The sequence below is a fragment of the Scedosporium apiospermum genome (assembly GCF_000732125.1).
Source record: "Scedosporium apiospermum strain IHEM 14462 chromosome Unknown SEQ_SAPIO_0118, whole genome shotgun sequence".
NCBI classification, from domain to species: Eukaryota; Fungi; Ascomycota; class Sordariomycetes; order Microascales; family Microascaceae; genus Scedosporium; species Scedosporium apiospermum.
In genome coordinates, this window is record NW_015971819.1 from 42871 (window position 1) to 55463 (window position 12593).

Here is a 12593-nt window from a genome sequence, read left to right on the forward strand (position 1 = left end):
CCCATGCCCACGCAACCTACTTCCCCCTCTCTAGGGTCTGGCGGCATCTCACTTTTATAATATTTCCACCTCCCGCTCCGCACATTCGATGCCAAATGCGGAGAGCCAATCGACGAATCGATTAGTAACATCATTGATGACTGTGCCGCCGAGGACGCTCCGAAGGGGGCCGGTTCCCCACTTTAGTATAGCGAAGCTCATCTCACGATAACTGATAAGAACTCGGCCAGGCAAGAGTGTGATGGATCGATGAGGCGGACCTCGAATGCAAGGATTGTTGTTGTGCATAACTAGCCGCTACTGTTCCGGGACTGCCTCTGGTTGGTCCCGAAAGCACGCCATTGGTGGAACTGGAGATGAAACTCCAAAGCTTCAGAGAACTTATTTGCGGGGATCAAACGAAACCCCAAAATTTTCTCGAAGATCTTTGGCGTGTTAACGCCAAAATCACTGAGCTGAACCTTCGTATGCTGCAAATAATTATTATTATTCTACCTGATATTGATTGATTGCTCTGTCCTTCCTTCCTCATGGCCTGCGGTTCCGGATGCTGTGGGCCCCCGCCCGCCGCGGGGAGTGAGGGGAATGCTGAGAATCTGTCTGACGGCGACAGCTGCCACATCGCAGATGTCGACGAGGATGTCATCAAGAGTGGCGGCTGTTGCCAGACGAAGGACGTAGAGGAGAACGACTGCTGCAATAACGGTACTACCCAAAGCGCTTGCTGCGAGGACGAGAATGCTATTCAAGACGACTGCTGCGGGACCCAGGATGCCAAAAAGAGTGACTGCTGCGCGAGCAACAAGATCTCCAAAGACAGCTGCAGTCAGTCTGAAGATGCTGCCAATGTTGACAGTGAAACCGCAAGCAAGGCCGATCGCTACGAACCACTTCATAAGCCAATTGCCTCCGGATGCCGGGACGCATGCTGTACGGCAAAGGTTCCCTCTCCAGCTACTCCGTCTGGTCGTCCACCATCGAGTCCTGTCTCTGGCGATGATTGTTGCGAGCCTCCCCCGGCTGGCTCTCCAGGAAAGAAGGGGTGCTGCGCCCCGGACCCGAGAAAAGAAAAGGATGTCGCCGGTTTGGCCGCCCCCAGCTGTTGCCAGGGAAAGGTTTCTCCCTGCTGTGACACGGCTTGTCTTGACCGACTGGCCCTCCGAGAATGCCAAAGACAGGGCTCCATTCATGGTAAGTAATACTAGCCTGCCGCTCTCTAAGGGCTCACGGCCAATGTTGACTCCCCTTTTAGATTCTGGCTTGCCGTCAGTCAACTCTTGCGATGGGGGCGCAACAGGGAAGCCATGCAGCGACCATTCCCGCAAGACACGTTCGACCTATGCCGATCAACTGGAGGCCCTGGGATGTATCTGCCGTGCGTTGGTAGCACTTGGACTTGAGTCGTGCTGTGCGCCCAGGGAGCCGCGTTCTTCCACGGAGAGGAAGCGTGGCTCGAGAAGTAGTCTGCGCGGGCCAGCCAAGTCAGCCCCCAGCAGTCAATGTGTTAAGGCGTGCTGCGCAGTGCCTCAATCGAAGCTAGAAAAGGCCCCTAGTATTGCAGACTCCTGTGCCGCGTCGTGCTGTGAGGAATCTCCACCGCAGCAACGGGGATGGGGGACTAACACTAGAATCGCACGGCTGACTACGGATCCCGAAAAGGGCACCTCGGGCGACTTCAAGGAGCATGTCATTCTGAGTATCTCTGGTATGACATGCACCGGATGCGAGACAAAGCTCATTCGAACTCTTGCTTCTCTCCCCGATGTCAAAAATTTGAAGACAAGCTTAGTCCTTGCCCGCGCCGAATTTGACCTTGCGGGTACGACGGTCTCAGGTGAAGTCATAAAACATCTTGAGCGTACCACCGAGTTTAAATGCCAAAAAGTCAAGAACCAAGGCGCAACCATCGATATTGTCGCCCCCAAGGGCAACCCGTCTGCGTTTATCAACCGGCCTTGGCCCAGCGGTGTTATTGACATGACGGCGGTAGACAAAAAGACCGTCCAAGTTTGTTTCGATGCCAAGGTGATTGGCGCGCGGGATCTTGCACAGAATGGTTGGCCTGATGGACCCGTTAGCCTCGCTGACCCTCGAGGTGATCCCAGTCTTGAAGCCGGCGGGAAACATGTGCGCCACTTGGCATACATGACGATTCTATCGGCTGTGCTCACTATTCCCGTCTTGGTATTGGCATGGGCTCCGCTGCCTCAGAATGAAATTGCATACAGCTCAGCCTCGCTCGCCCTAGCCACCATCGTTCAATGTATCATCGCCGGTCCGTTCTATCCCAAGGCCTTGAAGAGCCTCATCTTCTCGCGAGTGATTGAGATGGACCTGCTCATTGTCTTGAGCACGAGTGCTGCTTATATCTTTTCTATCGTGTCGTTTGGCTACATGGTTGCACATCACCCTTTACCCACTGGTCAGTTCTTCGAAACCAGCACTTTACTCGTCACCTTGATCATGGTCGGTCGGTACCTAGGTGCACTGGGCCGCCAAAAGGCGGTGGAATCCATCTCAATCCGGTCGCTTCAGGTGTCCAGGGCCGTGCTGGTTACAGAGCAAGGTGACAAGGAGATCGACGCGCGACTCCTCCAGTATGGAGATGTCTTTAGAGTTGCGCCCGACAGCAGAGTTCCAACTGACGGTACAGTTCTCTCCGGCGTGTCCGAGGTAGATGAGTCGATGATTACCGGTGAATCAAGGCCTATTTTAAAACAGGCAAAGTCTCCCCTGATCGCGGGTTCCGTCAATGGCTTTGGAGCGCTCGAGGTCCGACTGACCAGACTACCTGGCGACAACACCATCAGCACGATCGCTTCAATAGTCGATGATGCAAAACTCTCGAAGCCAAAGATCCAGGACATGGCAGATAAGGTTGCGTCTTACTTCGTTCCTGTCGTTGTCTTCTTGGCCGCCATTACCATGACCATCTGGGTAGCTGTTGGTATCAAGGTGCAGCAGCTGCCTGGCAACGAAGCCACGATCAAGGCTCTCACATATGCTATTACTGTTTTGATCGTCTCATGTCCCTGCGCTATTGGACTCGCGGTGCCTATGGTCGTGGTGATTGCTAGCGGAGTTGCCGCCGAACGGGGCGTCATCTTCAAGACTTCATCAGCCATCGAATCAGCCTACAAGACATCTCACGTTGTTTTTGACAAAACTGGAACTTTGACAGAGGGTAAACTAACTGTGTCTGATGAAAATTATCTCGTCAGTGATGACGCCCAGATAAAGGCACTCCTCCTCGGCCTAGTTACAAATATCAAGCATCCGGTATCTGTAGCCCTCGCGGCACACCTCAAGTCTAACAATATCACAGCCGCGCCGGTGTCTGAAGTGAAGGCATTCCCTGGAAAAGGAGTACAAGGGAAGACCATGCAGGGAATTGTCCTTCGGGCAGGTAACGCCCGATGGCTCGGGGTCGATTGTGATCCTAAAATACAATCCATGCAAGCACAAGGCCACACTACGTTCTGTTTTACCATTGACGACTCGCTAGCGGCTATCTTTGGGTTTCAAGATTCAATCCGATCAGATTCCGCTGCGACCATCGCCTCGCTGGCCGGGAAAGGCATCAGTGTTCACATGCTCTCCGGCGATGATAGCGGCGCCGTCAAGTCTGTCGCGAACGAGCTCGGAATCCCAGAAACAAACGTTCGATCCCGATGCTCCCCCGCTGAAAAGCAAGCCTATATCCAGTACCTCCTTTCCAAGCCCACAGCAGGAAAGATTGATCGCTCCCGCGAGCCAGTGGTCGTGTTCTGCGGTGATGGTACAAACGATGCCGTCGCCCTCGCCCAGGCCACCATCGGTGTTCATGTCAACGAGCGCGGTACCGATGTCGCACAGTCCGCTGCCGACGTCGTACTCATGCGTCCAAACCTTGACGGGATCCTCACCATGATACGTATCAGCCAGATATCTATTCACAGAATAGCGTTCAACTTTGCATGGAGTTTTGTTTACAACCTCTTTGCCGTTCTTCTAGCTGCAGGCGTCTTTGTGAAAGCTAGGATTCCGCCTGAGTTTGCTGGACTTGGAGAGCTCGTCAGTGTGCTTCCTGTCATTGTTGCGGCTATGCTCCTCCGCTGGGCGAAGATTTGATCGGTGCACCCCCCAGCCCCCGAGCCCAAGGTCAAACGGTGGGGATTTCGGGAAATTCCATTGATGAAGTTTTGTTCTCTCTTCTTCTTCTTCTTCTTCTTCTTTTTGGGCACGGGACATTGAAAGTCAGTCCGGCCATCGACACAACCGGCGATTCAACATACGCCTCGAATTTGCAAAGCTTGTTTTCATTTTATCTACTAGGAAATATACGACCGTCATTCGCGGACGCCCCGCGATTCTCTACAACGTCATTGTTATAGTATCATTGGACCGTATATTTTGCTATGATTCCATTTCAGATGAGAGATTCGCGACAGGCTGGTCCGTACATGTCATCTCACTTTACTTCCAGCGTTGGGCAACTGGATCGGTAACTCTGATACGGGTAAGGTTTTGCTTTAGTAGGACTTGGTGAGATCCTGCATAGTGTGTCACTACTATCCCTCCTTCATCCAATGGTGGCTCAATGTTGGCTTCGAATCGATCCGACTAGAAATGACGAGTGACGTAACTGTGTTGAAACTAAGGGTCATTGTCACGCAAGGTGAATAATTCCATGAAAGCATCATGACGATTTTTGCAAAACGCTCGTATATTTCCTCTTCCCTACCCAGGAAATTAATCTTGGCTCATCCATTCCGAGTTCTTTCAATCCGACGGAATCAACATCGAAAGATACCATGGAATCTATATCAAAAGACACTGCCGGCAAGGCTAAACCTGGAGGCGACTCAACCGCTCAAGTACGCTAGGACCGTTCACAACAGGCTCGATAAACCCGGCAGTGTACTAACAATTGTTGTATAGGAGTTCGCGCCAGTGAACAACCTTTGTGGTCATCTAAACGCATTCCACGCGTATGCGTCGGAACCGAAAAGGGGTGTTGAAGCCAACCATTATTGCGGCCACTTGAACGAAGGTAGTGTTCGCTAATCATTTCATTTCCGCCAAGGAAGAACAGAACTAAAAATCAAAAGATATTCGGCAATGTATCATCTACGACAGTGCAGAACCTGGAGCTCGTATTATTGGCGTCGAGTATATGATCACACCCGCCCTATATGAAACTCTGGACCCGGAGGAGCGCAAACTGTGGCATAGTCATGTTTATGAAGTCAAGTCGGGAATGTTGGTTATGCCGCAGGTTCGCATGCCGAACGCCGCTTGGGAATCGACCGAGAACAAGGAAATGGAGCAGTTGATCAAGCTCTACGGTAAGACTTACCATTTGTGGCAAATCGATCGCGGTGACAAGCTACCCATCGGTCGGCCTGAGCTCATGGCTAGCTATACGGCCGATGGACAACTCGAGGCCGAACTCCTTCGGCAGAGAGATTCAAAGTTTGGTATCGATCGCGAGCAGAAGAAGAAATCCCGGGATTACATTCCGGAACCGGTGATTCATCCAGGTAAACCCCTTGACGCCGTAGGGAGGATGCCCTTTACTGACACGCTGTTTAGATGCCGATCACGCGTGGAAGGGGATGTCCTCATAATTCTGGTCTTGGTCCGGGGATATCAATCGCAGCTAGGTCGCTTATGATGAGGTTTTGGCTGAGATGGCTATTTGTACCCGATATTGTCCTCGGGGGAGACCTGCAACGTGAACCCTGCCATACTATTAGGGAAGGGCAACATCATATTCTTCATTGATTGTCTCACCATATAAATCTTTAGTTTCCAGCTACTCCTTGTGTGGACATGAAAGTGAAGCAGTGGATATTCGCAGCTTAGAACACCAAATTCGTAAAGATGCGGCGTCCGTTTTCGCGACTTTGGGAGTTAAAGCCATCAGCTACACAGAGGTTGACTGCATGGTGCGATGAGCTAGGTCCGTTTGCTTGCTATACGATGATACGAAGTAGACTTGTTAGTGTGAGAAGCACGGCATCACGCAGGCCCCAAACCCAACAGATCGTTATCCGATGCACGTGTCGGATCGGTACTGGAGCCGTCCGTCCTAACCTTCGCTTTCCTGGCCGGCTCCTAGCCTTCCTTGATGCACCTCTAATTGATAGAAGGGGAAGGGGGCTAACAGTGAGCTAATAGCGTGCTCCATCCGGTACCGATCATCGGACGTCAAGTACAGCCGGCCTGTAGAGAATGAAGCAGAGGAGTATTATAGCGAGGTCGAAGTCTTGCACTTCGATGTCCTCGCCGCGGGTTGTGCTATGAAGAAAGAACTTCACTTGGCACCCCGACGCAGGAGCATGATTACTTTCATACTTTTTACTGACGACACTAGTCACCTCGTTATTGGTGTCCTATTGCTTTAAGGCTCTGTGTCCCATGATCCCATTTAATCAGTCTTCTCCATTAAACGATGGGGACACAGCTTGCGAAAATCATCTCTATTCCCCAAATCAATTGATTTTTCTGTGGACGTCGAGATATAAATCCGAATGCACCACGCTTAGAGTAAGAGGGAAAAATCGACCCTCTCAGCATGATAATATGTCGGCTGCGGACTAACGATGCTGGAAAGCTGGAACCGGGTTTCTCCCCTAGAAGGCAGATGTCACCAAGTGACAAAATTAACAGCTGGCGATGGTCAGGAGCGCACTGATCTGGACGCCCCTGAGATTACGACGACGAAGCTTGGCGCCGTATCCCCCTTCTCCTATTCGCCCATATAGGCCAGGCTGTCCGATTCCGGTACAATCCTGTCGTGACTCGCGGCTCAATAAAATTTCATCACTCTCCGTCACCACTCTCCCCAGCACCTTGTCCACTGCCGAGGTCCCGTATCAACCCCTATACTTATTATAATCATTATTACTTTCTTCTATTTCCGCGGCCTAATCCTCTACAACGCGATGTGAAAGTTGGGAAAAGGCTGGTCCTCTCACAATGCATCGTGCTCTCAATCTCCGTCTCGCATGCCAGGGCATGATAATGAAGGTGTCCGCGAATTTAATCGTTCAGTTCCTCGCGAGCTCCAAGTCCCCGAATAAATCATCTTTCGACTGGCTCCAGGTCCTTGAGTTTGCCGTGTATGGTTTTATCGGATCTCAAGTCGGGAATATCGTCCAGTTTCAGCTCGAGAATTGGTTTCCAACAGGCACTCCCCAGGGCAGTGAAGGGCTTCCGGTCAACGTCAAGAGCGAGAAGCCCCAACAAGAGAAGAAGAGCGATGATTCGTCAACGGGAGAGAAGAGCCGAAATTGTCTAAGGATAAGCCCGGACCTAATATGGCGAAATGTGGTGGCTAAGCTTATTCTCGATCAAACCCTCGGCCTATTCGTCAGCGGCTGCGTCTTTCTCGTTTGCACAAACCTCGTCCGAGTGCCTCATCCGTTCATGGTCCTCGACGTGATCCGCGAAAAAATTTTCCCGCTTATCAAGGCTGGCTGGCACATCTGGCCGCTCGTTTCTATTTGCAACTTCTTATGGGTACCTGTTCGATCTCGCGTGCTTGTCGCGGTGTTTGTGGGGTTTGGTTGGAGCGTGTTTCTAAGCATTTTTGCCAGCAGGAAGTGAGATTGGAATTTGTTGACGATGTATACTGTAATTAGATTTGTACTTAGAATCAATGGATATAAACTATAGAGGGTGTTGATCTCGAATGGTATCTTTATTCTTTCCTTCCATATATTTATTGCCTTTCGCTAAATCGCTGTCTAAATAACATTGAAAATCAAAATCCAAAGAAATATGTAACCTTTCATCCTATGCAACGTCCCCAGATTGGAGACACTCTCCGAACCCGGAATTCAATGATATCCCCGAGATATTTTTCCTCCTCGGAAATACCAGTATGTACACTATCCTGATGGCTTGTCAGGATAAAGGCGGTGGTGATAATGACGGGACAAGAGTCGGCGCATGCAGAGGCCCGCTCGTGCAGAAGTTGGGCCTCACGGACAGGGTCCTGTAGTCCGGACATTGATTGGCAGCTCGTGTAAAAGAGAATACGGACAGCGGTTCGATCTTCCGACCTTGACTATTGATCGTTGTTGACTCAAGCGTGCATCTTCAGTGGGAGATTTGGGTGAGTAGGCGCGCTTCGATGTGTCCCGTTCGCTCGCTTCAGTCGGTGGAGATGGGTTGTGATGGTGGCGTTTAATGTTTATCAAAGATGGTCGGTGGCGAGGATGGATGAGGCTTGGTAACGGAGGAGACCTCACGGACCGGTCCCGACATACATGCCTCCCCAATCTTGCATATTTGCCCTTCCAAGAGGGATTCCATCATTTCTTCCGACCCGATGAACATGACCCTTCTTTCACAATGCCCCAGTACATTAGACCTCCCATACTAATAACGATTGTCAAGGCTGTTTATTAGTTAACAAACCATGATTCCAAGAAAGTCTCCAGAGATGCTGGGAAAACATACTGACGGCAATCGTTTCGACTATCGAGTGGTCGACGGCTCTCCGTACGATGACATGACTGGCCTCCACCAACCCTCGGGCGAGGATCTGGGAATCAACAACCACAGGTAGGGCGGGCATTTTAGAGGGATTCAGAATATTAGGTATCAATTGTAAAGTGTCGACCGGCGAGTATATTTGGTGTCCGTCCTGCGGTGTAATTTGTCCCAAGTGGTAAGGTCGCTTGGGCTGCACGTAGGTTTAGTTTGTCCAGAGCAGATGGAACGGGACGATGTGGTATTAGTATCATTTGCTCTGCTTGCGGTTGAACCTATGATTACCTGACCCCCCAGACGTAAATCGTCTTGGCCTCCTGGGTACAGTCTCATCTCTTTCCAGCATTTGAAACGCGAAGTTTTTTCTTCTCGCCTTTGAATGGGACTGGTGAGCGGCGGTACTGAAGAGAAAAAGGCACCTCGCACGATGATAGGTTCCTTCTGTTTCGGCGTGGGCTGACAATTTCAGACGCTTGGCCGAGGTCCACCGCTCTGAAACGCAGATTGGAGGTCGCGATTTCAGTCTGAGACCAACCCTTGTCGAACCAGGCGCATCACGATTTCAACTTGGAGTCACGTGCATCTAACTTCTTTTCCACTGAGACGCCTCAATTCAAGCAACACCACCGAGATCATCCAAATGATTTTCAATATTTTCAAATATTCTGTTTCTCCCTCATGTTAGACTCGGTCAAGAGATGCGGTAAAGAGATTCACTTCAAAACGGTAGGTCTAGATTGACGCGGAGAACGAAGGCCTCCATGAGATATTTTGAAGTCCTCTTACTCTAGAAGACGCGCCATGTCACCTCGTTCGTTATTCTTTGTACTCAAGAGATGTCCAAAATTGGGCGAGGATTCGTCTTGAAGCCGATAGGCAGGACCTCATAATCTGATAACGGGAAGTGGGTCGACTTCATTCGGCTCCTAAAGCTTGAGGTCTCTATAATGAATTTTCCAACTGAAAGAATGTATATGTATATACTGAGGCAACCAAATTCTGTGTTTTTCGTTATTCATGACGCACCTCAGCTGAACATCTGCCTTTCCGACGATATGCTAACCCACCGTGAAACCAACTCCAGTCTAGTGGCTTGGGACACTTGCACATAAGATTCAAGCATCCGGAAATGACCATAGGAGCTTTTTTCTGCCCTCTTTTTTTTTTTTTTCTCTGAAACGAGTCTCTGCAGCAGAGCGTTTTCTATTAATGTCGGGGATCTGTAACCGCATTCACAGCTTTCCCAACTCTGCCGGCCCTCGTCCGTTCTGGACGTATCATCCTTCTCCAGAAGTTGAACGGGCTTATAGTGTTTTCCCCGTCATAAAGGAGCGTCTAAAAGTGACTTGGAAACAAACGATGATAAGGAGTATCTGATGGAGGATTTTCAAAGTCAAAGAACGTTTCACGAGGTCCTCAGATGGCCCTATTGACATTCCCATCCGCCTTAATCATATTGGTTATGACTTATGTTGTGTATGAAGACAGGTGATATTGACGCCTCGAACACGATTAAGTTTGATTCTGGAGAGGGTAGAGATTATTCGCGTCGCTGAGGAAAACCGGTCCCATTCGTCCGCGACTGAAGTACGGCCAACGTAACTAGAGTCAGTCATTCTTCCCTAGGCCTTTCTTACGGATCACGAGTTAATGTACTTCAAGAGGTCCATCCGGGAATAAGTTAAATCCATGCTCGGTTAGCGGCACATTTAAATAATGTTCCCAGACGCGCACAAGCGTATGCGCTCTGCCCCCCCCCCCCCCCCCGCCCTTCCCTAGAGAAAGCTATCTATATACATCAGCTGATAGGGTCTGGCCTGATCAAACCCGTCACTCGCTCGCTCCATCTCTGCCAGCCTGGTCCTCGGTTGTCATCCCACATAGTGGTTTAGCTTTATCCTTTTCCGGCGCCTGATGCCGGAGGAATCTCGACAGTATGAACCTGTCGCTGCATTAAAGATTCTAGTCCCGCGTTTGCTGAATAGGGATTGGTCTATGGGAAATATCAGTCCCCTGGGAACGTTACGTATGGAAGGCGCGTGTTGTATTTTCGTTTTGCGGGTACTTCTAACACCTTTTTGGTGAGAAGGGCGGAAACGCGAAGCGGACTGGGCTTCGCTGGCGACTGTTATACGGCCCGGATTGTTTCGGCTTGTTCTTGGTCGCTGATCCCACCGACGTATGGCCATGAGTAGACCTACTCGCGCCGCTGTAAATGTTAGGGAGGCCAGTCCCTTTCATGAATCATGTGTTGTGAATCGATATGTTTCTCGGTGATATCACGTTGTTACCGCTCAAAATGTTCTTAGGACATCGGGTGGTCTCTTGGCTCTGGTGCATCGACTGGTTTCCGACCCCAGACGACATAAAACTTTTCGTAGGCGTGTAGGCGCTGGTCCCCTAAACCTCTTCTCACGTCGACGAGCGAGATCTGTGATAAAACGTCAGTCGCCGCCTAACCCCCAACTCATAATCTGCGGCAGTGCGGTATCTCACCTCAATCTCATCCTTCGTCATACCCAGACACCGATGGAAAAATGCATAACTGAACCCAGATAGCCCGTCCTCCATGCAGTGGTGCCATAGCTCGCCAATCCTCTTCAGCCTCCGACTGCGTGGCCATCCGTTCAGCGGGATCTTGTAGACCTTTTCATGGACGTCGACAAACCCCGCTTCGAGAAGCATGCGTTTTAACTCGGGAATCTCGTGGATAGGTCGGCCAGCGATAATGCTTGCCTTTTGCAGTTCGGTGAACCACCGCTTCACCGGATTGTCTGGGGGGATCTCGCCAACGTCACAGTCGATGTCGCATTTCGGTTCCTGAATTTCGAGCCAACCACCAGGCCTCAGACGCTCGAAAGACATACGAATCATAGAGCGCCAGTCCGACCACGCCGCAACGGTGACTCGGAAATGGATAAAATCAATATCGAACCAATCCTTGCCCGTCTGCCATTCCTCATTTCTAGATTGGAGACATATCCGTCAGCGTATAACTCTTTGACTTCCTGGAGCTGAAGCTTTTGGGATGGTCACGGACCCGTCATCAATGTAGAAGCGAAGGTTTGGTGGTACCATCTGAGGTTGTATGGGCGAGAGATCCGTCCCTATTATTTGCGCTTCCGGAAACTCATCCGCCATCTCAATTGCCCACCGCCCCGTTCCAGTTGCAACGTCAAGAATCTTGCGAGGTGGGTTCTCGCGCGATAAGGGCGCTAAATAATGTCTCCCGTCTAAAAGAATCTTGAGTATTTCATATTGGTTGTCCATGCGATCTGTCTCGAGCTCGTCGTTCGGCACGTAGAACGCTAGGTCGGAAAAATTAGTGGTGAGTGGTGATGCGTGAGAGGGGAGCCGCAGGTGGGGGCCGTAAACTGCTCACAACCAGAACGATACGTATGATATGTCCGTCCATTTTCACGGTGATAGTCGTATATACTATCCGTTAAAGACGCAGTTTCGCTACTATAAAGCTATAGCGACCTGTATATCAAATGAGACCGGTAGAGAATTCAACGTACAGTTCCTCATTGCTCAATAGATCAGGCTAATATGTGCAGTGCGTGAGCGACAAAATCGTTAGGGCGACGAAATATTTGATTCTGTGAAACTTACATCGGCCTCGATCCGGGCTGAATGGTCTAGGTAAGCCTCGAAGGTGAATTCATAGTCGGAGAGGCTGTCGCGACCGCCGAACGACATCGGAACGGTTCGCTCACGGGAGGGGGATAAATGACCTAGGGCGTGTTAAATTACTAGTGTTGTCGTATCCGAAGGAATCCAGAAACAGCGAAATCTATCTGTAGAACCATGATCGAGGAGGGGGTTGTGAATAGAAAATAAGGGAAGGAAAGGAACCCAAAAAGAATAGGAGCAGCAAAGATGGGGGAAGCTGCTCTAGAGACGATGACGGTTAAGCTGGGGCTGGGGTTGCCACATCCCAATCAGTATTAGCTAGGAAGCAAGGGAGAGGGAGAGCCAGGAGTCGTGGTTCATCGTACCCGGCTCTCGCAAGACTAAATTCAAATAATACAGTTATAACCGGGCTAGCGCCCAAGCCTCCAAATCTTTAATAGGTCTTGCATGGCAAGTCTCACGCGTTCTTTTGG

The 12593-nt window shown here is 50.4% G+C and overlaps 3 protein-coding genes and 1 pseudogene across 3 annotated transcripts; 3 read left to right on the plus strand and 1 right to left on the minus strand.

Moving 5' to 3' along the window:
* Window positions 1–530: 530 nt before the first annotated feature.
* On the plus strand, window positions 531–4110 carry SAPIO_CDS8064 (P-type cation-transporting ATPase; the record flags this gene model as incomplete). The annotated part of the gene is made up of 2 exons (XM_016789782.1): window positions 531–1191; window positions 1253–4110. The coding sequence occupies 2 exons, from the start codon at window positions 531–533 to the stop codon at window positions 4108–4110; spliced, it is 3519 nt and encodes a 1172-aa protein (XP_016640581.1).
* A 1045-nt stretch (window positions 4111–5155) lies between these two features.
* SAPIO_CDS8065 (Uncharacterized protein) lies at window positions 5156–5609 on the plus strand (the record flags this gene model as incomplete). Its single annotated transcript, XM_016789783.1, has 2 exons — window positions 5156–5522; window positions 5575–5609. 2 exons carry the CDS (start codon window positions 5156–5158, stop codon window positions 5607–5609), a joined length of 402 nt encoding a protein of 133 aa, XP_016640582.1.
* Window positions 5610–6963: 1354 nt separating this feature from the next.
* SAPIO_CDS8066 lies at window positions 6964–7593 on the plus strand (annotated as a pseudogene; the record flags this gene model as incomplete).
* Window positions 7594–10789: 3196 nt separating this feature from the next.
* On the minus strand, window positions 10790–12186 carry SAPIO_CDS8067 (Demethylmenaquinone methyltransferase; the record flags this gene model as incomplete). Its single annotated transcript, XM_016789784.1, has 6 exons — window positions 10790–10915; window positions 10981–11449; window positions 11525–11792; window positions 11867–11922; window positions 12006–12031; window positions 12100–12186. 6 exons carry the CDS (start codon window positions 12184–12186, stop codon window positions 10790–10792), a joined length of 1032 nt encoding a protein of 343 aa, XP_016640583.1.
* Between the last annotated feature and the right edge of the window lie 407 nt (window positions 12187–12593).